This window comes from Trachemys scripta, chromosome 12, assembly GCF_013100865.1.
Source record: "Trachemys scripta elegans isolate TJP31775 chromosome 12, CAS_Tse_1.0, whole genome shotgun sequence".
Lineage (NCBI taxonomy): Eukaryota > Metazoa > Chordata > Testudines > Emydidae > Trachemys > Trachemys scripta.
The window spans coordinates 42,724,703-42,752,429 of record NC_048309.1 but is presented as its reverse complement, the minus strand read 5'-3'; the positions used below and the strand labels follow the sequence as shown (position 1 = coordinate 42,752,429).

Here is a 27,727-nt window from a genome sequence, read left to right as displayed (position 1 = left end):
TGCCCTGCTCCTCCTCGCCCTGCAGCCCCTGCGCCGCCTGCTCCCCCGCTCACCCTGCAGCCTCTGCACGGTCACCCCCCGCCTGCCTGCCCTGCTCCTCCTCGCCCTGCAGCCCCTGCGCCGCCTGCTCCCCCGCTCACCCTGCAGCCTCTGCACGGTCACCCCCCGCCTGCCTGCCCTGCTCCTCCTCGCCCTGCAGCCCCTGCGCCGCCTGCTCCCCCGCTCACCCTGCAGCCTCTGCACGGTCACCCCCCGCCTGCCTGCCCTGCTCCTCCTCGCCCTGCAGCCCCTGCGCCGCCTGCTCCCCCGCTCACCCTGCAGCCTCTGCACGGTCACCCCCCGCCTGCCTGCCCTGCTCCTCCTCGCCCTGCAGCCCCTGCGCCGCCTGCTCCCCCGCTCACCCTGCAGCCTCTGCACGGTCACCCCCCGCCTGCCTGCCCTGCTCCTCCTCGCCCTGCAGCCCCTGCGCCGCCTGCTCCCCCGCTCACCCTGCAGCCTCTGCACGGTCACCCCCCGCCTGCCTGCCCTGCTCCTCCTCGCCCTGCAGCCCCTGCGCCGCCTGCTCCCCCGCTCACCCTGCAGCCTCTGCACGGTCACCCCCCGCCTGCCTGCCCTGCTCCTCCTCGCCCTGCAGCCCCTGCGCCGCCTGCTCCCCCGCTCACCCTGCAGCCTCTGCACGGTCACCCCCCGCCTGCCTGCCCTGCTCCTCCTCGCCCTGCAGCCCCTGCGCCGCCTGCTCCCCCGCTCACCCTGCAGCCTCTGCACGGTCACCCCCCGCCTGCCTGCCCTGCTCCTCCTCGCCCTGCAGCCCCTGCGCCGCCTGCTCCCCCGCTCACCCTGCAGCCTCTGCACGGTCACCCCCCGCCTGCCTGCCCTGCTCCTCCTCGCCCTGCAGCCCCTGCGCCGCCTGCTCCCCCGCTCACCCTGCAGCCTCTGCACGGTCACCCCCCGCCTGCCTGCCCTGCTCCTCCTCGCCCTGCAGCCCCTGCGCCGCCTGCTCCCCCGCTCACCCTGCAGCCTCTGCACGGTCACCCCCCGCCTGCCTGCCCTGCTCCTCCTCGCCCTGCAGCCCCTGCGCCGCCTGCTCCCCCGCTCACCCTGCAGCCTCTGCACGGTCACCCCCCGCCTGCCTGCCCTGCTCCTCCTCGCCCTGCAGCCCCTGCGCCGCCTGCTCCCCCGCTCACCCTGCAGCCTCTGCACGGTCACCCCCCGCCTGCCTGCCCTGCTCCTCCTCGCCCTGCAGCCCCTGCGCCGCCTGCTCCCCCGCTCACCCTGCAGCCTCTGCACGGTCACCCCCCGCCTGCCTGCCCTGCTCCTCCTCGCCCTGCAGCCCCTGCGCCGCCTGCTCCCCCGCTCACCCTGCAGCCTCTGCACGGTCACCCCCCGCCTGCCTGCCCTGCTCCTCCTCGCCCTGCAGCCCCTGCGCCGCCTGCTCCCCCGCTCACCCTGCAGCCTCTGCACGGTCACCCCCCGCCTGCCTGCCCTGCTCCTCCTCGCCCTGCAGCCCCTGCGCCGCCTGCTCCCCCGCTCACCCTGCAGCCTCTGCACGGTCACCCCCCGCCTGCCTGCCCTGCTCCTCCTCGCCCTGCAGCCCCTGCGCCGCCTGCTCCCCCGCTCACCCTGCAGCCTCTGCACGGTCACCCCCCGCCTGCCTGCCCTGCTCCTCCTCGCCCTGCAGCCCCTGCGCCGCCTGCTCCCCCGCTCACCCTGCAGCCTCTGCACGGTCACCCCCCGCCTGCCTGCCCTGCTCCTCCTCGCCCTGCAGCCCCTGCGCCGCCTGCTCCCCCGCTCACCCTGCAGCCTCTGCACGGTCACCCCCCGCCTGCCTGCCCTGCTCCTCCTCGCCCTGCAGCCCCTGCGCCGCCTGCTCCCCCGCTCACCCTGCAGCCTCTGCACGGTCACCCCCCGCCTGCCTGCCCTGCTCCTCCTCGCCCTGCAGCCCCTGCGCCGCCTGCTCCCCCGCTCACCCTGCAGCCTCTGCACGGTCACCCCCCGCCTGCCTGCCCTGCTCCTCCTCGCCCTGCAGCCCCTGCGCCGCCTGCTCCCCCGCTCACCCTGCAGCCTCTGCACGGTCACCCCCCGCCTGCCTGCCCTGCTCCTCCTCGCCCTGCAGCCCCTGCGCCGCCTGCTCCCCCGCTCACCCTGCAGCCTCTGCACGGTCACCCCCCGCCTGCCTGCCCTGCTCCTCCTCGCCCTGCAGCCCCTGCGCCGCCTGCTCCCCCGCTCACCCTGCAGCCTCTGCACGGTCACCCCCCGCCTGCCTGCCCTGCTCCTCCTCGCCCTGCAGCCCCTGCGCCGCCTGCTCCCCCGCTCACCCTGCAGCCTCTGCACGGTCACCCCCCGCCTGCCTGCCCTGCTCCTCCTCGCCCTGCAGCCCCTGCGCCGCCTGCTCCCCCGCTCACCCTGCAGCCTCTGCACGGTCACCCCCCGCCTGCCTGCCCTGCTCCTCCTCGCCCTGCAGCCCCTGCGCCGCCTGCTCCCCCGCTCACCCTGCAGCCTCTGCACGGTCACCCCCCGCCTGCCTGCCCTGCTCCTCCTCGCCCTGCAGCCCCTGCGCCGCCTGCTCCCCCGCTCACCCTGCAGCCTCTGCACGGTCACCCCCCGCCTGCCTGCCCTGCTCCTCCTCGCCCTGCAGCCCCTGCGCCGCCTGCTCCCCCGCTCACCCTGCAGCCTCTGCACGGTCACCCCCCGCCTGCCTGCCCTGCTCCTCCTCGCCCTGCAGCCCCTGCGCCGCCTGCTCCCCCGCTCACCCTGCAGCCTCTGCACGGTCACCCCCCGCCTGCCTGCCCTGCTCCTCCTCGCCCTGCAGCCCCTGCGCCGCCTGCTCCCCCGCTCACCCTGCAGCCTCTGCACGGTCACCCCCCGCCTGCCTGCCCTGCTCCTCCTCGCCCTGCAGCCCCTGCGCCGCCTGCTCCCCCGCTCACCCTGCAGCCTCTGCACGGTCACCCCCCGCCTGCCTGCCCTGCTCCTCCTCGCCCTGCAGCCCCTGCGCCGCCTGCTCCCCCGCTCACCCTGCAGCCTCTGCACGGTCACCCCCCGCCTGCCTGCCCTGCTCCTCCTCGCCCTGCAGCCCCTGCGCCGCCTGCTCCCCCGCTCACCCTGCAGCCTCTGCACGGTCACCCCCCGCCTGCCTGCCCTGCTCCTCCTCGCCCTGCAGCCCCTGCGCCGCCTGCTCCCCCGCTCACCCTGCAGCCTCTGCACGGTCACCCCCCGCCTGCCTGCCCTGCTCCTCCTCGCCCTGCAGCCCCTGCGCCGCCTGCTCCCCCGCTCACCCTGCAGCCTCTGCACGGTCACCCCCCGCCTGCCTGCCCTGCTCCTCCTCGCCCTGCAGCCCCTGCGCCGCCTGCTCCCCCGCTCACCCTGCAGCCTCTGCACGGTCACCCCCCGCCTGCCTGCCCTGCTCCTCCTCGCCCTGCAGCCCCTGCGCCGCCTGCTCCCCCGCTCACCCTGCAGCCTCTGCACGGTCACCCCCCGCCTGCCTGCCCTGCTCCTCCTCGCCCTGCAGCCCCTGCGCCGCCTGCTCCCCCGCTCACCCTGCAGCCTCTGCACGGTCACCCCCCGCCTGCCTGCCCTGCTCCTCCTCGCCCTGCAGCCCCTGCGCCGCCTGCTCCCCCGCTCACCCTGCAGCCTCTGCACGGTCACCCCCCGCCTGCCTGCCCTGCTCCTCCTCGCCCTGCAGCCCCTGCGCCGCCTGCTCCCCCGCTCACCCTGCAGCCTCTGCACGGTCACCCCCCGCCTGCCTGCCCTGCTCCTCCTCGCCCTGCAGCCCCTGCGCCGCCTGCTCCCCCGCTCACCCTGCAGCCTCTGCACGGTCACCCCCCGCCTGCCTGCCCTGCTCCTCCTCGCCCTGCAGCCCCTGCGCCGCCTGCTCCCCCGCTCACCCTGCAGCCTCTGCACGGTCACCCCCCGCCTGCCTGCCCTGCTCCTCCTCGCCCTGCAGCCCCTGCGCCGCCTGCTCCCCCGCTCACCCTGCAGCCTCTGCACGGTCACCCCCCGCCTGCCTGCCCTGCTCCTCCTCGCCCTGCAGCCCCTGCGCCGCCTGCTCCCCCGCTCACCCTGCAGCCTCTGCACGGTCACCCCCCGCCTGCCTGCCCTGCTCCTCCTCGCCCTGCAGCCCCTGCGCCGCCTGCTCCCCCGCTCACCCTGCAGCCTCTGCACGGTCACCCCCCGCCTGCCTGCCCTGCTCCTCCTCGCCCTGCAGCCCCTGCGCCGCCTGCTCCCCCGCTCACCCTGCAGCCTCTGCACGGTCACCCCCCGCCTGCCTGCCCTGCTCCTCCTCGCCCTGCAGCCCCTGCGCCGCCTGCTCCCCCGCTCACCCTGCAGCCTCTGCACGGTCACCCCCCGCCTGCCTGCCCTGCTCCTCCTCGCCCTGCAGCCCCTGCGCCGCCTGCTCCCCCGCTCACCCTGCAGCCTCTGCACGGTCACCCCCCGCCTGCCTGCCCTGCTCCTCCTCGCCCTGCAGCCCCTGCGCCGCCTGCTCCCCCGCTCACCCTGCAGCCTCTGCACGGTCACCCCCCGCCTGCCTGCCCTGCTCCTCCTCGCCCTGCAGCCCCTGCGCCGCCTGCTCCCCCGCTCACCCTGCAGCCTCTGCACGGTCACCCCCCGCCTGCCTGCCCTGCTCCTCCTCGCCCTGCAGCCCCTGCGCCGCCTGCTCCCCCGCTCACCCTGCAGCCTCTGCACGGTCACCCCCCGCCTGCCTGCCCTGCTCCTCCTCGCCCTGCAGCCCCTGCGCCGCCTGCTCCCCCGCTCACCCTGCAGCCTCTGCACGGTCACCCCCCGCCTGCCTGCCCTGCTCCTCCTCGCCCTGCAGCCCCTGCGCCGCCTGCTCCCCCGCTCACCCTGCAGCCTCTGCACGGTCACCCCCCGCCTGCCTGCCCTGCTCCTCCTCGCCCTGCAGCCCCTGCGCCGCCTGCTCCCCCGCTCACCCTGCAGCCTCTGCACGGTCACCCCCCGCCTGCCTGCCCTGCTCCTCCTCGCCCTGCAGCCCCTGCGCCACCTGCTCCTCGGCTCACCCTGCAACCTCTGCATGGTCACCCCCTGCCTGCCTGCCCTGCTCCTCCTCGCCCTGCAGCCCCTGCGCCACCTGCTCCTCGGCTCACCCTGCAACCTCTGCATGGTCACCCCCTGCCTGCCTGCCCTGCTCCTCCTCGCCCTGCAGCCCCTGCGCCACCTGCTCCTCGGCTCACCCTGCAACCTCTGCATGGTCACCCCCTGCCTGCCTGCCCTGCTCCTCCTCGCCCTGCACCCTCTGCCTGGCGGGGCTTCAGATGCTCAGCCGGGACCGGGGCAGCTCGGGTCCCTGCAGCCCCCACCCTGTGCCGCAGCCTCCTTCCTGCCGCTGCCGAGCACGTTCCCTGGCCTGTCTGTCCTGCTGGAAACAGCTCCCGCGGCGCTTGGTTCCGATCCGCACGGGGCTGGCCGGGCCGCAGGAAGGGTCAGCGGGGAGGGGAGCTGGGCTGACTCCGTCCCCAGGCCAGTATAAAGGGGCGTCCTTTGGGGCCCTATGTCCTGCACCAAGGTGGTGCGTTAGGACGCTGCTGCCAATCAAGCGTTTGACCAGCTCCAGCGCTTATGGGGAGCCTGTCTCTGTTTGTGCTGATCAATGTGGGGTTTTCCCTTGACTGCAATAGGGGAAGGGGCAGGATTACACCTTTCCTGGTTTCCGAGCAGTGCCTGTGACTTACCACACAACAGCTTATGGTGCCAAGTCTCCAAACAATAACCTTTGTCCTTGATTTTTCAAAGGGATATATCCTGGATGGCCTTGAAAAGCAGGTGATTCCCTTACTAGTGCTAATGCCAAGCACTCAAAAAATCATCGGCAAGCCCCCAAATATCCCAAGATTGGCTTAAAAATCACGAGATTTTAAAATATAAGACAATTGGGGTTCTTTGTATTTGCCTTCTGGTTTTTTAGCTTTGCCCCTCTCCCATGAGTGCTAGTATCTTGTGTTTGTTGTTGTTAATGATAGCTGAGATTCTCACATACTCACAGGCCTCTACGAGGTGAGGCTCTAAAAAGAAGAATAAATGTCGCTAGATCAGTGCTTAATTCGTACTGAAAGGTGGCAGGGCTCAAATAATTTTTTTTCTTTCATAACTGACGCAGCAAACCTACGGGTACCAGGGCTATGAATTGCCAAGCCTACAGGGGCTGGGACTCAGCCTTGGCAAACCCTTGCACAAATTAAGCAGTGTGTGTACAGCTTAAATTGGTTAAAAACCCTAACGTTCAGTACTCAGTGTTTCAAAAATGTTAGACTGCCCTCCTGTGTCTTAGAGATGTCTTTTGTTTAAAAAACCCCCATGAATAAAGCTACTTTAAGGGAAATTACTGCTTTGTCCAACTCTGAAGAGCTATGAGATCTTTGCTCACCAATTCTCAGAAAACTTGTATTTGTCATGTGGTTTTGGTGACGTTAGTATTACGGTCTATTATAAATAAAGTGCATTTCATTGATTGATTTTAAAATGAAATGAGTAACTGGAAAAAATGGCCAGTATTTTTTAAAAACCTGTGACAATTATAAACTACTGTAATCTGTCATTTACTTTCTAGAATCTAAAATGGGGGTCGGCAACCTATGGCACACGTGACAAAGACGGCACGCGAGCTGATTTTTAATGGCATGCTGCTGCCTGCCAGACCAGCGTGCCATTAAAAATCCTGCCCTGCCCAGCCCGGTCCAGCCCGCTCTTCTCCGCCCCCCACTCCCCCAGGGGGGAAGGGGGCAGGAGCATAGGCGTGCGCACGGGGTGTGCCCGGACACACCCTAATGCAGGGGTGGGCAAATGGCTCCACTCTTCCAGCGCGGCAAGCCGCGGGGTCTGCGCTTTCGGGCTGGAGCGCCCGGCCGAGCACAGCAAGCCGCTGGCCCCTTCCCCCCCTCTCTTGACTCTTGCACCCCACACATTCTCACCCCCACCCTGAGCACCAAATGGGAGCTCCTGCACACACACCCCCACATTCCTACCTGCACTCCTCACACCAAATGGGAGCTACCCAGGTAAGTGCCCCACACCCAAACCTCCTGCCCCAACCCTAAGCTCCCTCCCTCATTCTAGCTCCTGGCCAGACCCTTCACCCCCAGCCCTGTGCTCAGTGCACTCCCACCCTCAGCTCAGTGCAAAGAGAGGAAGAGAATGGGCCAGAACAGGGAGAAGGTAGGTACCCACTGTATGTGGGCAGGGCCAGGACCCCAGACTGGCAGCGGGCTGAGCGGGTCCGGCAGCCGGGATCCTGGCTGGCAGGAGCTGGCAGATGGAACCCCTGAGCACTGCCGCCGGAACAGCCATTAAAAATCCTGCCCGGCCCGCTCTTCTCCGCTCCCCCTCCCCCGCGGGGGCAGGGGGCAGAAGCATAGGCATGCACACGGGGTACCGGGTGTGCCCAGGCACACCTTAATGCAGGGGTGGCCAAATGGCCCCACTCTTCCAGCGCGGCAAGCCGCGGGGTCCACGCTTCTGGGCCGGAGCGCCTGGCTGAGTACAGCAAGCCGCCGGTCCCTCCCCCACATTCTCCCCTCCCCTGGAGCCATGCCGCCGCACGCACAGCGCTCTGAGGGGTGGGGCTGCGCGCTCCCACGGGGCAGTGTGTCTGGCTCTGCGCGGAGCAGAACATGCTGCTAGCAGCCTCATGGTAAGGGGTCCGGGGCCAGGGTGTTGGATAAGGGGTGGGGGCAGTTAGGGGACAGGGAGCAGGGTGGGTTGGATAGGGGGTGGGATCCTGGGCGGGGTGGTTAGGGGTGGGGGGTCTCTGGAGGGGGCAGTCAGGGAGCAGGGAGGGTTGGATGGGGCATGGGAGTCCCAGGGTCTGCAGAGAAGAAGTGGGGGCAGGGCCTTGGGGAAGGAGGGAGTGGAATAGGGGCACACACACCCCAGCCCCCTGTCCTGACCCCCCCTCACACACACCCAGCCCTCTGCCCAGCGCCCTGACCCCACCCCCACATACACCCTGCCCTCTGCCCTGCCCCCCCTACATACACACCCAGCCCTCTGCCCTGAACCCTGCACACCCCCTAGGCCCGTGCCCTGAGCCCTGAACCCTGCACACCCCCTAGGCCCGTGCCCTGAGCCCTGTGCCCAGCACACACCCCAGGCCCCTGCCCTGAGCCCTGTACCCCCCTCATACACACCCAGCCCTCTGCTTGACTGTTTCACCACCACCACCCACGACCCCAGCCCTGACTCTGGCACCCTCAGACATACCCAGACCCCCCCCCCCCCCCACACCCCATGCATCCCCCCACATCTCCCTGAGCACCAAATGGGAGCTCCTGCACCCCCTCCCCCCACATTCCCACCTGCACCCCTCGCACCAAATGGAAGCTGCCCAGGTAAGTGCCCCACACCCAAACCTCCTGCCCCAACCCTGAGCCCCCTCCCTCATTCTAGCTCCTGGCCAGACCCTTCACCCTCAGCCCTGTGCTCAGTGCATTCCCACCCTCAGCTCAGTCCAGAGAGAGGAAGAGAATGGGCCAGAACCAGGGAGAAGGTAGGTACCCACTGTATGTGGGCAGGGCTGGGACCCCAGACCGGCAGCAGGCTGAGCAGGTCCGGCAGCCAGGATCCCAGCTGGCAGGAGCCGGCGGATGGAACCCCTGAGCGGAAGTGGCCTGAGCCGCTCAGCCCACTGCTGGTCTGGGGTCCCAGCCGCCGGCCTCGCACAGCTCGTTGCCAGTCTGGGGTCCTGGCTGCCGGACCCTTGCCAGCTGGGGTCCGGTGCAGGCCCCACTCAGCCCGCTGCTGGCCTAGGTGAACAGAACCCCAGACCAGCAGTGGGCTGGCGGTGTAAGATCAACATTTTAATTTAATTTTAAATGAAGCTTCTTAAACATTTTGAAAACCTTGTTTATTTTACAATACAACACTGTAGACTTATAGAAAGAGACCTTCTAAAAAACATTAAAATGTATTACCGGCACGCAAAACCTTAAATTAAAGTGAATAAATGAAGACTTGGCACACCACTTCTGAAAGGTTGCCAACCCCTGATCTAAAGTATATCTAAGTATAATCTAAAGTTCTCCTGCGAAATGCCAGCTGTGCAAATCCTTCCATGGCTGGATCATTCTTGTGTTTTTATTTTAAGTACAAAATAAATATGTATAACAAATTAAAAGTATGTAATTAGTAATTTGATATGTCGGGTGGCACCTTTTTTTATGTGTTCGCTCCCCCTGATGTTAGAACCTGGCTACGCCACTGGTCCCAGGTGCCTCGTCCCTGTTGGAACCGGGGGTCTTCAAGCATGAAAGATTCATGAAAGATCAGATGAGCTAATATCAAATGTCCCTAGCTCCATTGGTGTAATTGCACCAGTCTCCTCCAGCTGGTGTATATCGGCCATAGCTCCACTAGGGTGAGTGAAGAGGGGTCGTTGTTGCCCTGAGGGATTCGCTCCTGGTGTCGCTGAAATTTTTTTCCATTGATAGAAACAGAGAAGTTCCCTGATGTCTCCTAATCCAACCCCACGTGCACATGATCTTCTCAAACTGCCTTGATCCTTTTGCCAACTGCTCCCCTCCCTTCCCTCCACTTTGTCCCCACCCCAGGGCTCCAGGTCAGTCACTGGATCACTGGTCCCTCGGAAGGACTCCCCGGGCACAGACATCTTCCGCAACGACAATGGAGACTGCATCGTCCGTTCCGACCTGGGCTGCTACCTGCAGACAGAGCTCCTCGAGAACGGGCGCAACATCAAGATCCAGAGACTGCACCCTGCATGCCGGGGTGGGGATCACTACATGGGCTGCGTGGGGGACCCCGATATCTACATCCTCAAAGGCGGCTCCTACCGGGTGGTGAAGGACCTGAGCATGGATGAGAAACCCCTGGTCTTTGACTTGCATCCCAGGTGCCGCAGCGGGGACCACTATGGGAAGACTGGTTCTCAATTCTTCATCATTTTCCAAAACCAGGGTGAAATGCGGTGGGTGACTGATTTGAGAACAGCTGAAGGTGAAAGAAATTTCGTCCTGCACTCCGAATGCACAAAGGGGCTTTACTACTTTGGGATCGGTTACTTCCTAACCCTGATCCAGGTGGACGAGAAGTGGGGGGCTCAGTTCTACTTGTACAATGAGATGAGTTCTGCCAGCCTCAATTCCGTCTACTCCATCCACCCTGACGTGCTGAACTTCTTCCCCGGGGGGGTGACCCTCACCGAAGGCATCTTCTCTGCCGGCTGGGAGTGCATAAAGATCCTGTACAATGACTCCGACTCCCCCATCACCTGGTCCGACAAGGTCACCCACAAGGTGGGCTTTGCTAAGGAGAAGATGTCCAGCATTGAGCACAACTGGAGCATCTCTGCTGAGATGTCCATTAAGGCCGGAAAACTCATCGAGCTCATCACCAAGTTCCAGTTCTCCCTCAAGGCCGAGTACAGCGGGAGAAGCATCCGCACGGAACAGGAGGACTGGAATGAAGCCCGAGAAGAAGAGGAGTCAATCCAGGTGACCCTGGAGCCCCAAAAGAACCTGTACATCTGGCAGTACCAGCTCGGCATAGGCCAGGAGCCCGTCTTGTTCTGCAGAGACATCCAGTTCACCAAAGAAAATAACCCACCCGACCGCATCCCTCTGTCTCTGGTTGCCTGAGCCTCTGCGAGAATGGAGGATGCCAGCACCATGATGATATTCTAGATGTGTGCATGTCAGCTTCTTTGCCCTAGTACTGCCCCTTCAGATCTTTCCCCGAGCTGCCCAAAATTTCTCCCAGAATCCCCAACATTCAACTCCTGTTTTTCATCTGTTCCCAGCTTTACCCAAAGCTTGTTTGCAATGTAGATGGTTCCATTAAATGTCCTTTTCTTCCTATTATTATTATTACAGCTGGTCTGAAAATGGGGTTTGAGTTTCTTGTGCGAAATTTGGATTCTCTATTGAAAAACCAAAACAACAACAACAAAATGGACTAAAAGCTGCTGAAACCTCAGAAAATTGGACAGAAAAGAGCTGAAACCTGAAAAATTTGGCAAAAACATGCCCCAAACTGAAAAGTTCTTGGCAAAACACTGCCAAAGGAAACAAAAATATATTTGCTGAAAACTGGATAATGTTTTATTTGTAGCCAAGCATTTTCAGGTCTTCTGACCAAAAAAATGACCCTGTTTTCGAGGGAAGCTGACACTTGCTGGGAATATTTTCCTTTTGCAAAACAATCCAATTTTCCTTGAAAACCAATATCTCAACCAGCTTTAATGATAAGGACACACGGCCGGCCCAAACTTCTCCCCCTGCCACCTGTCCATTCTCCTTCCTCCACCTCCTTCACAGCCTTTCCCAAACCTCCTTCCAAATCTCATCTGTATTGTCAGTGATTGAATGACATGTTCTCTCTCCAATTGTTACTGTTAGTCACAGCCCAGAATTTGCTTTGGACTCCTTCAGTATCGAGTGTCCGGTGGAAACCAGAGGAATCCCTGCAGTGTTGTAAGTGAGAACGAGGGTCAATACCATGGATTTGCCAAGGGGCCAGAGTAGATTTGAAATCTGAAATATAGCAAACTGCATTTGCTGTCCATGTTTGAGTGAAATTTAATTAGGATTACCCTGTATTATTGAGTCCAGGGAGCATTAGTGTTCTCATTTAATGCTTAACTCTTCTCAGGTCTATTTTCACCCTGGAAAGTACTTCTAAAGTCAACAAGGTTTATAATCATCAGCTTTACAGATCAAAGATTAGCTACACCAACTATCCTAGGAATGTACTGAACCCAAAATACACATGCAGTCTGACACTCAATGGTCATAGATAGACCAGTGTTGGGGCCCAGGACTCATACCATAGACCAATCACTTAGTTGGCTTAATGACATAGTTATACTAAAGTAAATAAGTAGTGTCGACCAAGCCTATTTTATGATAATCAGATCTTCAGTCTCTCCAATGCATTTGTCACACTTTAAGTAATTCTCTGAAGCACTTTGTCTGAAGGCATCCTACTAATCTGGTCCCTGTGCTTTCTAGTGTGTGTGTGTGTTTGGGGGGGTGGGGGTGGGAAAGGCACTAGTATAAACTAGCAAAAGCAGTTGCTTTCTTTATTTTTGATGGTTCTCTGAGGCCATTGACTTGGGCTGAAGAAGGAGAAACATGCTAATGGCATTGCTTAGTTAAAATGCAAGATACAGTTCCTCCACAATGTGCTACGAAGAGAGCAGACACAGCACGGGAACTTTCAGATACTGAGATTAAAGAAACACCAAGCGATACAACCTCCAAAAGGAAGTCCGCCACTTCTTCTCAGCCTGGTAAGCCTGGCACAGGAGAACGTGGGACACATGGTCTGTCCAAGTGTCTGGCAGCACTTCTGGGTTCACCAGCTCCTCCTCGCCCTGCAGCCCCTGTGCCACCTGCTCCCCCGCTCACCCTGCAGCCTCTGCACGGTCAGCAAAACTCTGAGGTCCACCATGATGACCCCTGTTTATATACCCTGTGTTGGGGTTCATTGGAGGATGATAATCTTCTTATTTTCTATTAGACACTTGCTGCAGTGCTCAGATTTCTGGTCTGTTACTTTCTCTGCTGCTTCCGTCATTATTCAGTAGATGCTCATCCACATTTTCTGTCATTCTTTGCTCATCTTAGGCTCTTGATTTTATTCATTTTTAACACTGCATTCCTGTATTAAAACAGCCTATTAATTGGGTTCCCCCTTTTTAAAGCAATTTCTTTTAATCTTTCAAAGTCACACATACATTGAGTGCTTCTGCCTTTCAATATTCATTTTCCTTCCTGTGCTAGACAATCCCTATCAATTGCATGAGGCAACAATCAGTCTGAAAGAAAACAGACAAAATCTTGTATAGTTCTTCCAAACATAGTAGACAAGGGGCCAGCTTTTAAAAGGTATTTAGGTGCCAGAAGGAGTCGGGTGGTGCCTAGTGGGGATTTTATGGGTGTCTGCAGGACGAGAGATTCTTGGGTTGAGTCTTGCATTGGCCTCCTGAAAATCAATGGGATCAATTCAGTCCCTTCAAATCCACGCTTACCACTTCTCAGTGCCCTCCTCCCAGCTTGCAAACCCAGCTCATCCGCTTCCCGTTCCCCTGCTTCTCTCCAAATCTAGTTAGCAACGCAGCTGATTTCATGTCATCTTCTTCATCTGTCTTCTCTCATTATAATCTGCAGCCTGAATTCTGCTTTGGGATCACTGAGGGGTGGAATCTGCTGCTGAAACGCAACGCATTTATCAAGCTTAAATAAAGAACTGGTTTTTCAGCATTCACCAAGTTGTTGGCATTGAATTTCTTTTGTTTTCTCCTTCATCTGGGGTCTATAGAAAGGTACAAAATGGAGGCAAAAGAAGGAAAGCAGGAGGGGGCGAGGAAGGGCCTGTGAGTTGGGGTCTCTGTGAAGACAATGGTGGGTTGTTTCCCTTTGGGGACAATGTTTTCATTGGAAATATTCAACCAGCTCCAGTGGGGAGAGATTTAGCTCCTGGGTTGAGGCTGTGATGGTTCTCGGGGTGCTCAGGCCTGTGTGTCACCTGGTTACCCCCCTCTCTGGAGAGAGGGAGCCTTGCCTGTACCAGCTGACTGTTGGCTCCCTACCATCGCCAACCCCTGATGACGGGATCCCCATGGAAATGCCAGGCTTTGGGCACCCAAAGGAACGGTGTACCCCCAGTTCAGGGCTGTTTTACCTGAGCCCCCACCCCTGTGTCATGCACACCAGTTGAGTTCAATTACAGAACAGAAGGAAATGTGTTCAAGAAAGACTAGAGAGTCAAATAAGAAGCAGCGTGAGAGACAGGAACAAATGGCTGCATGTAATACAAACATCATCACACGCTTTCTAGAGACCACATTTCACTCACAACTTCTCCTCCTGGGAAGAGACGCTTATCGCACCCGACATCATCTCCAGCGTTTTCAACCAGGTCCATTTGAAATCCCTTCTTCATGACGTGAATTCGCTGTTTACTTCCCAGGTGACGGATGCCAGGGTGTCTCTCTGCCCCCCTAATATACCAGACAGACCTTTGATCTTCACCCCAGGATAGCCCCACCAGCGCTGTTGACCTCTTCTGTTAGTTTCCTTCTCAAGTCTCTGCCGGCTCTTCATTAGCAATGCGAATTCACCAATTCCAAGGGACCATTGTGATCATCTCGTGTTGAACATAACTCAGGTCAGAGAACATCCCCAAAATAATTCCTTGAGCAGATCATAAAAAAAACCCCATCCAAACCTGATTTGGAAATTGTCTGTGATGGAGAATCCACCATGACCCTTAGTAAATTGTTCCATTAATTAATTAGTTTCAACTGCTAAACAGATACACCTTATTTACAGTCTCAATCTGTCTAGCTTTACCTTCCAGCCATCTGCTCATGTCAGACCTTTTGCTGCTCGACTGAAGAGCCCGTTATCAAATATTTATTCCCCACTTAGGTACTTATAGACTGTGATCAAGGCTCCCCTTAACCTTCTCTCTGTTAAGTTAAATAGGTCGAGCTCCTTGAGTCTGTCCCTATAAGGCAGGTTTTCTATATCCGACAGACTCTGACTGTATGACGTGGTCTCCCCTGGAGATAAGTGTCTTCGATCCCATCTGGAGGAGTTTGTCTCAAGAAAGGCTTCCTTTGACTGACCTGTTTTTAGCTACAGATCGACTGGACATAGTTTTCTGCAGATCTACATAACTGTTCCCCTATTTTCTATACGTACATCTCAGAATAGTTATGATTATGAGTGCGACAGGCTTTTCATGACATTTTGGGGAGATCTCTGTACTCCTGGGCCCTCTGCTAGTTGGCATCCAGAGGCCCTTGCCTCACAGTAACACCTTTGTATCAGCCCTTTTATATATAGCTTTAGTTAGTTAGTTATCTGAGCTCTTGTGGTCACCAGCAGAGAACAGGAGGAAATGAGGGGCACCAATGCCCGAGCCCTCTGCAATGGCAGGGGAGTGATTCAGTGAGAGATGATCCCAGTAGGTGACCTGACCCCATGCTGCAGAGGAAGGTAACCCACTCAAGTCCCCTGCCAATCTGACCTGGGAGGAAAATTACTTCCCCATGTTGAACATTATGATCTATTGGACCCTGAGCGTGCCAGCCTGACCCACTGGCCCGGCACCTGGACAGAGGTTTCTCGGTCCCACCTCAGAGCCCTGGTCCACTCTATTCCATTTCCAGCTGTGGACAATCCCTGATGCTTCAAAGGAAGGTGAAAAAATCCCAGAATATAGGGACCCAATGGGGCAACAGGGTAACTCTTCCTGCCTGACCCCTGCAGGGGACGCACTGAAGCATGAGATTGGATTATAATAATTGTCTTCATACAGAGCTGCGAGTATTAGGACCATTTTGAGTTGCAGTGGTTTAGATCCTTATATTCCCTTCCCCCAGTTCATCTAGCAGGGAAAGGCCCCATGTCCCATTCCCAACTCCCTACACCACCAACCCTATACCCTGGGGGTGGATCGGAACCAGCACCCCCTAGAGGGGAAAGGCCTTGTGACACATTCACCAACCCTCTCACAAACTGGAGAGTCTTCAGCCCCAGGCGGTTACGTCCTGCTCTGCCCATGGGAAATGCACAAACTGCTGTAGACACTGCAGGGCTGGTTTTGCTCTTCTCTAAGGTCCCTTCCATCTTGGTATGGCCCAGGGACTCTCTCCCTTCCCCAAGGGCAGCTGACATCAGCCAAGGGCATCTACCAGGTGGGAATGTCAGCTGGAGCTGTGGGGGTGGGGTAGCTCAGGGCTGGGATAGCAGGGTCTGCGAGTCGGGATTGAGGGACACCGGCAGAGCTGTGGGGGGTTGGAACCCAGGCTGGAATAGCAGGGGCCTGCGGGTCGGGATTTTCAGTCTCTGAAAATAATCCAGTTTGGGATTTTCAACTTGAAATTGACATCTCCCATGGTCAAAAAAGAAACCGCTTCCCACCCACTCTACCAAGTGCTCCCATCCAGGTTGGTCACTGTGGTAAAACCATGCTGGACAATCAGAGTAGGAAGATAGGGATGGCCAGACGACAAGATTTAATTTAAACCCCTTCAAACCCCCATGTGGATGCACTTATATTGCTATAAAGCTGGCCCTGTGGAGTTCGCCAGCCCTCATACTATGAACCAGGTTTCAATTCACATCAGGGTGTCCACACACATAGGTGTACCAGTTTAAGTAAATATGGGGTTTTAAATCAGTGTCACTAAATCAGTGCAACTCAGCCCTGGTCTACACAACGAGTTAGATCTAGCAGTGCTTGTGGCTGGCGACCACACAGTAATTCAAACGGAAGGAATTTGGTTGAGGACTGTGGAACCTCCGAAATGGCTAGCCACAGGGGTGGGAGAAGCTGATACCACTGGCGAAGTTCCCCTGGGGGGAACGTCCATAGCGTGTCTTTGAGGGTTCGGTTGAACCACTCTACCAGCCTGTCAGGCTGGGGGTGGTAAATAGACGTCCGCAACTTCTTGATCTGTAAGAGATCACAGACCTGTTGGAGCAGCCTTGAGGTAAAATTCGCACCACAATCCATTAGTATTTCCCTGGGGAGGCCCAACCGGGCAAAGACTTTAATTTGTTTCCCAGCCATGGTTCGGGCTGAGATATTTCAGCTTCCGGAACCAGGTGGCATAATCGAGGATGATGAGGATATATTTGGACCCGTGGCACTCTTTGTGAGGGACCCCATGAGATCCATAGCGACCCTTTTGAACAGGACCTTGATCCCCAGCAATGAGATGAGGGGGGCTTTTGTCACTCCCCGCAGTGCCGTGAGTTAACATTTGGGACACGAGTTGCTGTAGTCCTTTAGGTCCCAGTGTATCCCCAGCCAGGAGAACCGGGTCAAGATCTGGACAAAGGTTTTTTCGTGCCCTAGATGTCCCGCCACAGGGATATCACAGGCACATTTTAGGACCGCGTGTCGGTGGCACCGCAATATGGGTCTGGGTGTCTCGGGTCTGGGGTGTCATGGTCGATGCAATAGAAGTGGCCACCTGTCAATTCAAAAAGGGAATACTGGGTTCCTCTCTGGGGTTCCGTCACTTCTTTGCTGGCACAGGCCGACTGCTCGTATGCCCAGCTAAGTGCGTCTTCCCGCCGAGCCTGGCTGAAGTCAGTTCCCACAGCTGGGGCTTCTTCACAAGCCGGTGACGTGGGGGTTGGCAGGTCGTTCAGGTCAGAGCCTTTGGGCGGCTTGTCCACTCTGTGGAGGGGATCTCCCTTGAAGACCATCTCAGCATGGGAGGTCCCAATGTTTGCAGCACTCAGGACTTCTGTGAACTCTCCCCAGTCCCGCCCTAGGATGGTGGGGTATGCCAGCCTTGGTGCCAAGCCCAGCAGCATGGCCTGGGTCACCCCATTCATTGTCATAGTGGCCCAGGTGCTGGAATAGGGCTTAACTTCCCTGTGAATGCACTGGAGCCGAATAACCCCAAGCGCCAGGTCAGACGTGACGAGCCCTTGATGGACGAGAGTCCGCCCACAGTCAGAGTTGACAAGGGCGGCATCCTGTAGCCTGCCTATGTCCACGGGGATTGTCACCTTACTGGTGGGTTGTTTTGGGGCATGAGATTCCCCAGTCCAGACTTCTCCAAAGCTGCAGTCCACCATGGGACCTCACGTTGCAGGTGTCTGAAATGGCCACAGGTGAAACAGGGACCAAGTTCCGCGCATCCAGGCCAATTTTCAGAGTTTGACAAGTGCTCTGGCTGACCTGAGTTTGGGGACCTCCCAACCAAGGCAAGGCCTCCGATTGCTCCTCGAAATGCTGGTACTGCATAACAAGGGTTGATAATATCTCACCCTTTGGGGTGTCTCGGGCCGGGAGATGTTCTTTTGACCGCAAGTCCTCTCTTCCTATGGCAGGATCATCCCCGGTGTTGCAGTCCTGGCTCTGGGCCTGACCGGGGTCTCTGTGGCCAAAAAGTCCCGCATAAGGGAAACTGCCACACTCATCATTGCCAGCCAGTGGCAGAGAATCCAGGCCCTGCCCCAGAGTGGGAGAATGTGAATAAATTGTTCGAGTGCCACGTGCTCCGCAACTTCAGCAGCAGAGCACCACTCAGGCTGCAGTCACCTCCTTGGTTGGGCGCCAGGTGGGTAGGTCCTTCCCCGGAATCACTGTCGAAAGATTTTGGGCATGATGTTGAGTGCATCAAGAATCACCCCTTTCACCTGCCCATAGTGTTGGACCTGAGCTGGTGGCCCTGTCTTTATACTACCTGTCCTGCCCCTTTGCTTCCCGAGCACGGGTTGAGGGGAGCTTGGCTCCACCCACCAGGAGACGTGTAATGGTCCCTCTCTTTCAGGCTCGGAGGGAAGCCACTCTTCCTCACTACAGCCTACTAAAATCTCAGGAGATCGATCTCCTTGGAGCTCTCCCATCAGGCAGGATCTCCAGATCTCAGCTCATTCTTGTAGCTCTTTCCAATTTGCCAACATCCTGCTGGAGGTGTGGACATCAGAGCTGGACACAGTCTCCAGTCATAGTTCAGCCAAGACAATCTTCCAAGATGACCCCACCTCCCTGTTCCTACTTGATATCCCCTGGCTTATACACCCAAGGATCGCATCCGCCCGCCTAGCTCCAGCATGGCGCTGGGAGCGCTTGTATTAATTTAGATGGACTATATGGGCCAAAGGTTTTAACATAACCCAGCCACTGTCCAACATTAAACAGTGTTTGAAAGGTCCAGAGTTTGGTGTACAGAGACCTCAGCCTGCTTAGGACCATGGCAAACACACCATTAAACATCCTTTTAACCTTTTATTAAAGATAAAGAAACAAGGGAAAACACTTAAAGCCTTTGAAATGTAAAGTATTAAGTGAGGCTCTCATTATAACAACATCCCATTTCCTTGTTCCCTGTCCCTGTAGCTGGAGAGTTTTCAGAAGGAAAAACCCCTTTGTCTGACAACATCAAAGATGGTAGTAACTGTCCTTTGGGGGAAAGAGAAGTTAGCTGAGACTGGCTGGAGCTGTTGTTGTTAAAGTCTGATCCCGTTTGATCCCAGGTGGAGTTTGGGATTCAGCTGCAGCTGGGAGGGGTGATGATATGATCTGGGTCCCTCTCTCTGGCCAGTCTGGTCTCAGGATGTCTCTCAGGATAATGAAGATCCAGGGTCCCAGGAGATGGGGGGGGGGGGGGTGGCAGCCATAATGGTGAAGCTCACTTCAGTAACGTCTGTCTGTTCTTTCCTTCTGTTCCTTTTTTGTTCTTTCCTTTCCTGCTTTCCCCGCCCCCACCCCAAAATCTTTTTCTTTAAGGACCCAAAAAAGGCAGTGTTGGGTGGAATGGCCCATCCCCTTATTATTTTGTCCACCAATTAGGTCTAAATTCCAACACACCAATTTTGGGTCATTAACTTCTGGCTCCATGTCATTGGGTTTTAACAAGATTTCAGCACGGTCCTTGGGTTATATCAAAGTGGCCTTTCTGGTTTAGACTGATCCAGTTTCTCCGTCTGGTTTCCTTGTGCCTTCCACATCAACATTTGCTATTGTTGGTTATTGCAATGTAGGGTGACCAGACAGCAAATGTGAAAAACTGGGACGGGGATGGGGGATTATAGGAGCCTATATAAGAAAAAGATCCAAAAATTGGGACTGTCCCTATAAAATCGGGACATCTGGTCACCCTACTGCAACATCTTATGAGCTTCACTCACTCCTCCCAATTCAGCTCCCAATTTGGGTAACTTTGTCGGCCCAGTTGGCACAATACAACCCCTCTCTTTTATGAAGCAGTTCCACCTAGGATTGGACATTTCTTCATAAAACCACAATTACAAAAGCCAAAATCTGATTTCAGTTTAAGTATTTAGAGGAAGGGGAGAAAAATACTTGATTATTATACTTTAAGGGTGGCAAATTCCTTATCCTAAAATTGGGATTTACACATCTTAACTTGATTCAACATTACAAAAAATGACTGTTAGACCTTTCAGATATTAACAAAGCTTTCAAACTTACAACTCACTTCCTTTGTAGCTAAAACGAAACGGAAAACTGCTGCTGTTATATGGTTGTAAGATGTTTAAGAACAAACCAGCTCTTATCCCTGCCTTGGCTGTATGCCCAGAGATGGAAAAACTTCCCCCCTCTTTACCATGTATGCAATTAAAGTGGGGCATTTGCACAAAGGATGAAAATTGAGCGCATTAGTGGTTAAGCTTGCTGACTTGTAGAAAAACGTCAGCCCCGGGCGCATTCTTCCTCAAGTGTGTTGCCGCTTTTAAAAAGAAGCAACAAAATGATGTGCTTTTGGAACCTCTTTTGCTGTCATGAACCAGTTGCAACACCCAAAGCTGGTAAAAAATCCCAGGCATTTTTAGTCTATGTTATACCTCTTTTACCACCACCTTTTATGAAGACAACTTGGCCCATCATGGGATCTCCCCTGCGTCCCTAGCACTTAGAGTTGCCAACTTTCTAATTGCACAAAACCGAACACTGTTGCCCCGCCCCTTCCCCGAGGCCCTGCCCCACACACACTCCAGCCCCCCATCTTTCCGTCACTCACTCTCCTCCACCCTCACTTACTTTCACTGGGCTGGGGCAGGGGGTTGGGATGCGGGAGGGGGGGTGAGAACTCCAGATGGGGGTACAGGCTCTAGGGTAAGGCCAGATATGAGGGGTTCAGGGTGCAGAAAGGGCTCCGGGCTGGAGCAGGGGGTTGGGATGTGGGAGGGGGTGAGGGTGAAGGCTCCAGGAGGGAGTTTGGATGTGGGAGGGGACTCAGGGATGGGGCAGGGGGTTGGGGTGTGAGCTCTGGGAGGGTGTTTGGCTTTGGGAGGGGGTTGCGACCTGGGGCAGGGGGTTGGGGTGCAGGAGGGGGTTCTGACCTGGTGCAGGGGGTTCAGAGAGCAGGCTCCGGCCAGGTGGTGCTTACCTCAGGCGTTCCCGGGTGGTGATGCAGCGTGGCTAAGGCAGGCTCCTCCCAGAAGTGGCCAGCATGTCCGGCCAATAGGAGCTGCGGAGGTGGCACTTGGGGCAGGGGCAGTGCGCAGAGCTTCCCTTATCGCACATGCGCCTCAGGTCCGGGAAATGCACAGAGCCAGGGCAGGTAGGGAGCCTGCCTTAGCCCCGCTGTACCACCAACCGGACTTTTAATAGCCCGGTCAGATCTGCTGACCAGAGCTACCAGGGTCCTTTTCTACCGGGTGTTCCAGTAAAAAAACGGACACTTGGCAACCCTAAGCATTGTGCAGTCCTACATGCAGAGAACAACTACAAAAAGTTGGACACTATCACAAAAAGTCAGGTGTTGCAGCAGCCCCTGGTTCTGTTGATTTGAAATTAAATTCACAGTCAATGCAGTTGCAGGCCTGAATTCAACTGATATTCTATTAACAAGAGGGAGTTACCCAAGATCTCATTTCAGTGAAAGTCTGTTTTAGCCACGTTACCTTCAACAATTTAAAACACTTGGTTTTTACAAGTTTTTCCCTTAAAAATACCCTGTCATTAAACCTCCAAAACCATTACCAATCACAGAAACCACCTGTTATATGTTATTGTGACGTTTTATGAACTTCCACTGACTTTTCACAGTTAAACTCACAATTAGGGTAAATGTGTAGGCCCTGTTATCACAACGTATCCTGGGAATAAGCATAAGGGAGTTGTAAATTGCTGTGACATGGTTCTTCAATTGTCCACCTCTGGTATTCGTTCTGCAGAGTTGGCTAAAAGTGTGAATGTTGTAGTGTGGGAGGTTTAGGTTGGATATTAGGAAAAACTTTTTCACTAGGAGGGTGGTGAAGCACTGGAATGGGTTACCTAGGAAGGTGGTGGAATCTCCTTCCTTAGAGGTTTTTAAGGTCAGGCTTGACAAAGCCCTGGCTGGGATGATTTAGTTGGTGTTGGTCCTGCTGTGAGCAGGGGGTTGGACTAAATACCTCCTGAGGTCCCTTCCAACCCTGATATTCTAGGATTCTATGAACACTGATAAACAGCTTTTGTGTTGTCGTCGCGGTGATTCAGAGGCTCAGCCAAGTCAGAGAAAACCATCCCAGGTCCTGGACGCCGATGTCTGACGCCGTCCGCATCTGCTCACATGTATTCCGTGGGATGAGCCAGGGCCAGCTCCAGCTTTTTTGCCGCTCCAAGCGGCGAAGCCAAAAAAAAAAAAAAGACAAAGCCGCGATCGGCGGGACTTCGGCGGCAGCTCTACCGCGCCGCTTCATTCTTCGGCGGCAATTTGGTGGTGGGTCCCTCAGTCCCTCTCAGAGGGAAGGACCCACCGCCAAATTGCCGCCGAAGACCCGGACGTGCTGCCCCTTTCCACTGGCCGCCCCAAGCACCTGCTTGCTGTGCGGGTGCCAGGAGCCAGCCCTGGGGTGAGCACTGGGAATTAGGCCCAGAGCACACCCAAGTGTCCGGTAGATCACAACCTTAGATGCTGTAGAGTTGGCTAAACGTGATACCAGCACAGGTCGCTTCTCTTCACCTAGATCAGCCTGTCATCAGGAATCCCCTTCTCATGGGCCACTCCTTCCTGTCCTGCAAGCTTCTGCTACCTCGGGACCCAGGAACTGGCCAGAATCCACCTGCTGGCAACCCTGGCAGTGCCTGTGTTTCTTGTCCTACAGCGGCCAGGGTGTCCACATTGTCAGCTCCAAACTTCCATGCTGACTATCCTTGGATGCACTGCATTAACCAGCCTCGAGATCAGACGGAGCTTCACCCCGCATCCTCCCCCCAAGCAAATAAAATACAGATTTTCGCACACAACCGATCCAAGGCTTGCCAACCCCTGTCCTCATTTGTCACCCCATCCACAGCCACAACCCTTCTCCCTATATCTGTGCCCCCCCTACACCTCCACCCCCAATTCTGGAGAATGTAACAGCTGCTGTTTGGAGCGGCTGAGGACTATTCTGCCGTGCGCACAGAAAAAATCCCCGTAAAATAAACACACGTTATAACAGAGACAACTGGCAACAAGCAACAGGAGTTATTCAGTGGTGGGGAGCAGGGCCGGCTCCAGGCACCAGCGGAGGAAGCACGTACCTGGGGCGACATTCCGTCCATTCTTGGGGCGGCACAGTCCGGGTGACTTGGCGTGTTGAAAATGGTAGAGCCGGCCCTGGTGGGGAGCGAGGCGTCCTGTGACGCAGTGAGCAGGGTGGGGGAGGGGAGGTTGATTTCCCTCTATTGAATTTTGCTCAGCTTGTGGAGCTGGGTTTCTATCATCTGTCGGAGCAGCAGAGAGCTCAGCACAGGGATGGGCGGCTGTGCCCTCTCCAGCTCTCTGGCTCCAGACCCCACCCCATAGAGCTGCTGTCTTGGCCCCACCAGGGCGATGGCTCCTCAGGCCAGACCTGTCTCAGCTCCGTCACCTTGGCTGGTAAGTGACCCCTCTTCTCCCGGATGCCTGGGTCCCATTCCCCATCCCGATCTCTCTAGTCCTGCAGCAGTTCATCATTGTTTCAAGCTCATCTCCCCGCAGGCGGCCCCCAGTCTGCCCAGGGAGCTGAGTGTGGAGAGGGTGAATGACCTGGTGCTCTCAGCCTCTGACAGCAGCAGTGGCAGGCTGGCTCCTCGCCATGGCTACACCACGGGCAACCAGGACAGTTACCAGGTCTGGAAAGTGGGTAGCTCTGATTGCCTGGCCTGGGTCTCTAGGGTGGAGACCGAATACCAGGCCCTGGTACAGGCGATGAATGAACGCCAGCTCCCCAAAGCGGCGGAGCACTGGAACCGGGAAGGGGAGACTCCTGTCATCGCAGAAATTCAGGTTCTTGATCGGGATCACTGTGCCATTCACCACTCAGAAGACAGGTGACAGATCTATCAGTGCCCCTCACTCCTGACCCACAGCCCCCTGCTAGCCCAGTCCTGGGATCCCCCTCACTCCTGACACACAGCCCCGATGTCCAACCCGGGGCTCCCCCCCAGCTCTGCCGGTGCCCCTCACTCCTCACCCACAGCCCCCTGATAGTCCAGCCCTGGGCTCCCCCCTCCAAAGCTCTGCCGGTGCCCCACTCCTCACCCACAGCCGCCTGCTGGCCCAGAAAGAGAGAGGTCCTGGGGGGGGGGGTTGGGAGGGCTCAGAGGGGCAGGGAGGCTGAGAAGGGGTGTCTAGCTGCAGGGCAGACAAATTGGGGGGCAGGTGCCTGGGGAGGGGGGCAGACCAGCTCAGAGCTATTGGGCAGAGAGCAGATGCAGGGCAGGGCCCAGGGGAGGGGAGCAGGAGATTGTGGGGGCCTATGGCTCAGTCTGTCTCGGGGCATTTCCAGATTCCCAGGCCACAGGCCAGGCTGGTGTCCTAGTGATTGTTGCTGGCTGCATCCTCGCTGTGCTGGGAGTCAGGCCCTGGGCTGGTACCTGAGGAGGAGGCCAGGTGAGTGATGCCCCCTGCAGCACAGCGCCCCCTAGTGCCCCCCAGAGCCTCCCAGCCCAGCCCCTGCAGCACAGAGTCCCCAGGACTGCATTGGAGTCAGCACTAACTGGCAGGGGAGAGCGCCCCCTGCTGAGCTCCTACCCCGCAGCTCTTGGTTTCTCAGCCAAGTACCAAGTCAGCCTGGCCCTGCTTAGCAGGAGATCCCAGGGGCTTCGTGCTGAGGCCTGGCTGGATATAGGGGCTGTGGCTGTGGGAAGCCGCTCCCCGCCCCCCCCCCCGCGCTGTGATCCCTATTCCCCCCCCCCCCAACACACACACCCTGGCTGAAAGAGGGCAGGAGTGAGCCCCAGGTGGCAGGGTCTCCAGGTGAGACAATTGGGCTTCCCCTGCAAGGGGGCAGAAGGGGCCGTATCGCCCGGCGCAGACACAGCCAGGGACCCTCAACTGTGCTCTGGCTATGGCTGAGCCAGTAGGAGGCACCTCGTCCCCAGCACCTTCTTGCTCAGAAGCCACCGAGTGACCAGATGTGGATCTGGTGACCGGCTGTCCCAGGGCCACCAGCTTAGGCTGGAGACACATGGACCACCCCTGGCAAAGGGGTGCAGGGAGGGGTTGAACCTCTGCTGAACCTCCATCCCAGGCTCCTCCCCACCCATCAAACATCCCGGTTCCCCATAGCTTCCAGCCTCCCATAAAACCTCCCCCCGTTTCCATTTTCTGTCCCCACCCAGGAATCGTTCTCCACTGGGGAATTTGTGGCACTTTTTGACGCATGACCCATCAATAAGGCTACGATTCTGTCACAGAAGTCACAGGCTCCATGACTTCCCCACAGCACCCCTCCACCGTGGGGAAGCATGGAGACCCCCAGAGTCCCGGCCACCACAGGGGGTGCCGGGGGACCCCCGCAGCTCCCCAGTGTGGTGGCAGCAGGGGGATTCCCACCACTGGGGAGGGGACAGGGGGACTCTTCAGCTCCCCTCCACCGCGGGGGTCAGGAGGACCCTGGAGCTCTGAGCCTCCTTGCGTGGTGGGGACCCCAGAGCTCCCAGCCACCCTGCAGCTCCCAGTCCCTTTCCATTTTATCACGGCTATTTTTAGTAAAAGTCAGGGACAGGTCACGGGCTACCGTGAATTTTTCTTTATTGACTGTGACTTTTACTAAAAATATCCATGACAAAATCTTAGCCTTACCCATCAATATAAATTTCACTTCACAAAGTTTTTTATCGGATCCACATCATGGCCTCGGTTTTCTTGGGTGCTACCCACAGCTTCCTCTGTGCACCTCTGGAGTCTGCAGATGTGGGTAGCGCCCATGTCATGGTTTTAACTTTTTGCCAGTCATGGTAGGAAAAATCACTGTATTTTGTACATTTAAAAACATTTACAACATTGTATGGCTACAAAACCGTTAAAAGCTTTTTACTGATAAAGTTTTTGCTTTGTTGCTTTTCAGAATACGACACTTTAGATGCTCATTCGGGCTGAACGCCTGCTCAAGTAATGGATCGAGTACTTCTGCTGTTCGCTTCTGTTGAAAGGCTTGGTCACGTTCCCACAGTATCGCTGGCAGGCTCATGAATCTTAAAAGTTTCCTGGCATCCCCGCTCAGAGAGGGGGAGGATCTGGGGAACTAAGGGGGCACACTAAGAATGGGGCGACACCCCAGAGCCAGGATTTGGGGGCAGGATCTGAGAATGGAGGGCGAGGGTTTGAAATTGGGGTGACTCCTCCCAGAGAGGGGCCAGGGGAGCCGGGGGTATAGCTGGGGAGTGAAGTAAGCATGGGACGATGACCCCCAGGGAGGAGTTGGGGGTGTCAAGGGGGAGGAAGAATTGGAGGGCTCAGAAGGGAGCCTTCAAATTCAGGCTAAGAGAGCCAGGGGGCTCAGCATTGGGTGATGGGCTGCGGGAGCCAGAGATGGGGCCCCCAATGGTGTGACCCCTAAAACAGGGAGATCTTTGCAGGGGGGAGGCTTTCAATGGGACGACCCCCAAAATTGAAGATCTCTGGAGGGGCTCTTAATGGGATGTCCCCAGAACAGGGGGACCTCTGGGATGCAGCCAGGGGCTCAAAGGGGTCCAGCCCCCTGGCCCAGTCCCTCAGGATGGGACATCCCTCAGGGCCGTGGGCAGGTTGGGGCAGCCATTCTCCAGGGTTTGTTTTGGCGCCAGCTGCTGGCCTTCCGGCAGCATGACGACCCGCTCAGCCCTGAAGACACCCTGCACCACCCAAACGTTGGAGGTGGTAGGTAAGCCAGCAGAGACCCCATTGAGCCCCTCGCTGATGCCCACCTCGCTTCCAGCCTTGATCCCATGTTCTGTTCCCCACCCCCCTGAGCCAGCCAGGAGCCAGTACCCCTGGAGGGCCAAGGCCCTGGGCCCCATCATTTAAAATTCCCACATAGCCTGATTTGCACCAGCCTCACTGTTTCAAGCTGGTTCCTCGTGGAAATTTTGTTCCCATGCGCCACGTACTGCTTGGGATGCAATAAAACACCTGATGCAGCAGCCTCTGCTTGCTTGTGGGGGTAGGGAGCCTGGATTCCTGTCTGGGTCCGCCTGTAACTACCCTGACTGGAGCTCTCTGCCCGTCTGCCCCCTGAATGCTGGAAACGAGAGGAGATACTGCCCCAGCCCAGCCCAGCCCCCATCATATGGACACAGTAGGGATTGAGACCTTTCTGTTCTAACCCACTGGACCCAATTCCCCTCCCAGATCTAGGGTAGAACCCAGGAGTCCTGGCTCCCAGCCACCATTGTTTAGGGCACTCCAACAGTTTGGCTGTGAGACTTCTCAATCCCCTTTCACTCTCAGCTACACAGAGGAATCACACAGAGTTCAGAGGGATCTTTCTTTGACCCAGCAGTGCAGACCAGCATCCTGGACATCAAGAAAAGCCATTGACAATCAAGAGAAAAATGTTGTCCAGTACTGAGAAGAGAACGCACGAGTCCTGCCCCCCCAGCTCTAACCACTAGACTCCACTTCCCTCCCCGAGCTGGGATAGAACCCAGGAGCCCTGTACAGTTGATATTTTCAATGTTAATTTTCCTGTTTTATTTCTAGCTCTGGTTCTGTCACCTCCAGGGCACCAGAGCCACCTAGTGGAGGTTTTGGTTATTTTTATTAGCCATATTTGCAACACAGAGCAACTAGAGGGCCTAACTGAGACTGGAGCTGGGCACTGCCCAGACCCTGACCGAGATCAGGGCCCCATTGTGCTGGGTGCAGCAGTCACATTATGAGAGCCAGTCCCTACCCCAAAGAGCTCACACAGTTCATAGCCGAGACAAACACACAATGGATTCTTATCCCCATTGTACTGATGGGGAAACAAGCCCAGTGGAAGCTGGATTTTCACAGACACCCAAAGGATTTGGGCACCTCACTCAACCCAATGGGATTTAGGCACCT

The 27,727-nt window shown here is 57.1% G+C and overlaps 2 protein-coding genes across 5 annotated transcripts in view; both read left to right on the top strand.

Annotated features, from left to right (window-relative positions):
- LOC117885702 overlaps window positions 1-13,221 on the top strand; it is a 32,475-nt gene extending 19,254 nt beyond the window's left edge. Inside the window, exons 3-4 of one of the 3 annotated variants that reach the window (XR_004647818.1) lie at window positions 9,555-10,656; window positions 13,134-13,221. Coding sequence is in view for 1 of the 3 variants with exons in the window: in XM_034787110.1 (XP_034643001.1) it covers window positions 9,555-10,601 (1,047 nt within the window). In the remaining 2 variants the exon portion in view is untranslated. Of the gene's footprint in view, window positions 1-9,554 lie in introns of all 3 variants that reach the window. The other 2 variants (XR_004647817.1, XM_034787110.1) reach the window with 2 other exon arrangements.
- A 9,913-nt stretch (window positions 13,222-23,134) lies between these two features.
- LOC117885703 lies at window positions 23,135-27,132 on the top strand. Of its 2 annotated transcripts, XM_034787112.1 has the most exons (4): window positions 23,135-23,311; window positions 23,414-23,745; window positions 24,204-24,307; window positions 25,767-27,132. In XM_034787112.1, exons 1-4 carry the CDS (start codon window positions 23,267-23,269, stop codon window positions 25,796-25,798), a joined length of 513 nt encoding a protein of 170 aa, XP_034643003.1. In that variant the 5' UTR covers window positions 23,135-23,266; the 3' UTR covers window positions 25,799-27,132. The 2 variants fall into 2 exon arrangements, with proteins under 2 accessions (XP_034643003.1, XP_034643002.1); XM_034787111.1 differs by having other exon boundaries at window positions 23,135-23,745.
- Window positions 27,133-27,727: the final 595 nt, after the last annotated feature.

Coding starts and splice junctions, on each gene's coding strand:
- LOC117885703 (XM_034787111.1), top strand. CDS start 23,267: ATGGCTCCTCAGGCCAGACCTGTCTCAGCTCCGTCACCTTGGCTGGTA. Junction 23,746..24,203: donor ATTCACCACTCAGAAGACAG/GTGACAGATCTA, acceptor GGGCATTTCCAG/ATTCCCAGGCCACAGGCCAG. Junction 24,308..25,766: donor GTACCTGAGGAGGAGGCCAG/GTGAGTGATGCC, acceptor GTTGCTTTTCAG/AATACGACACTTTAGATGCT.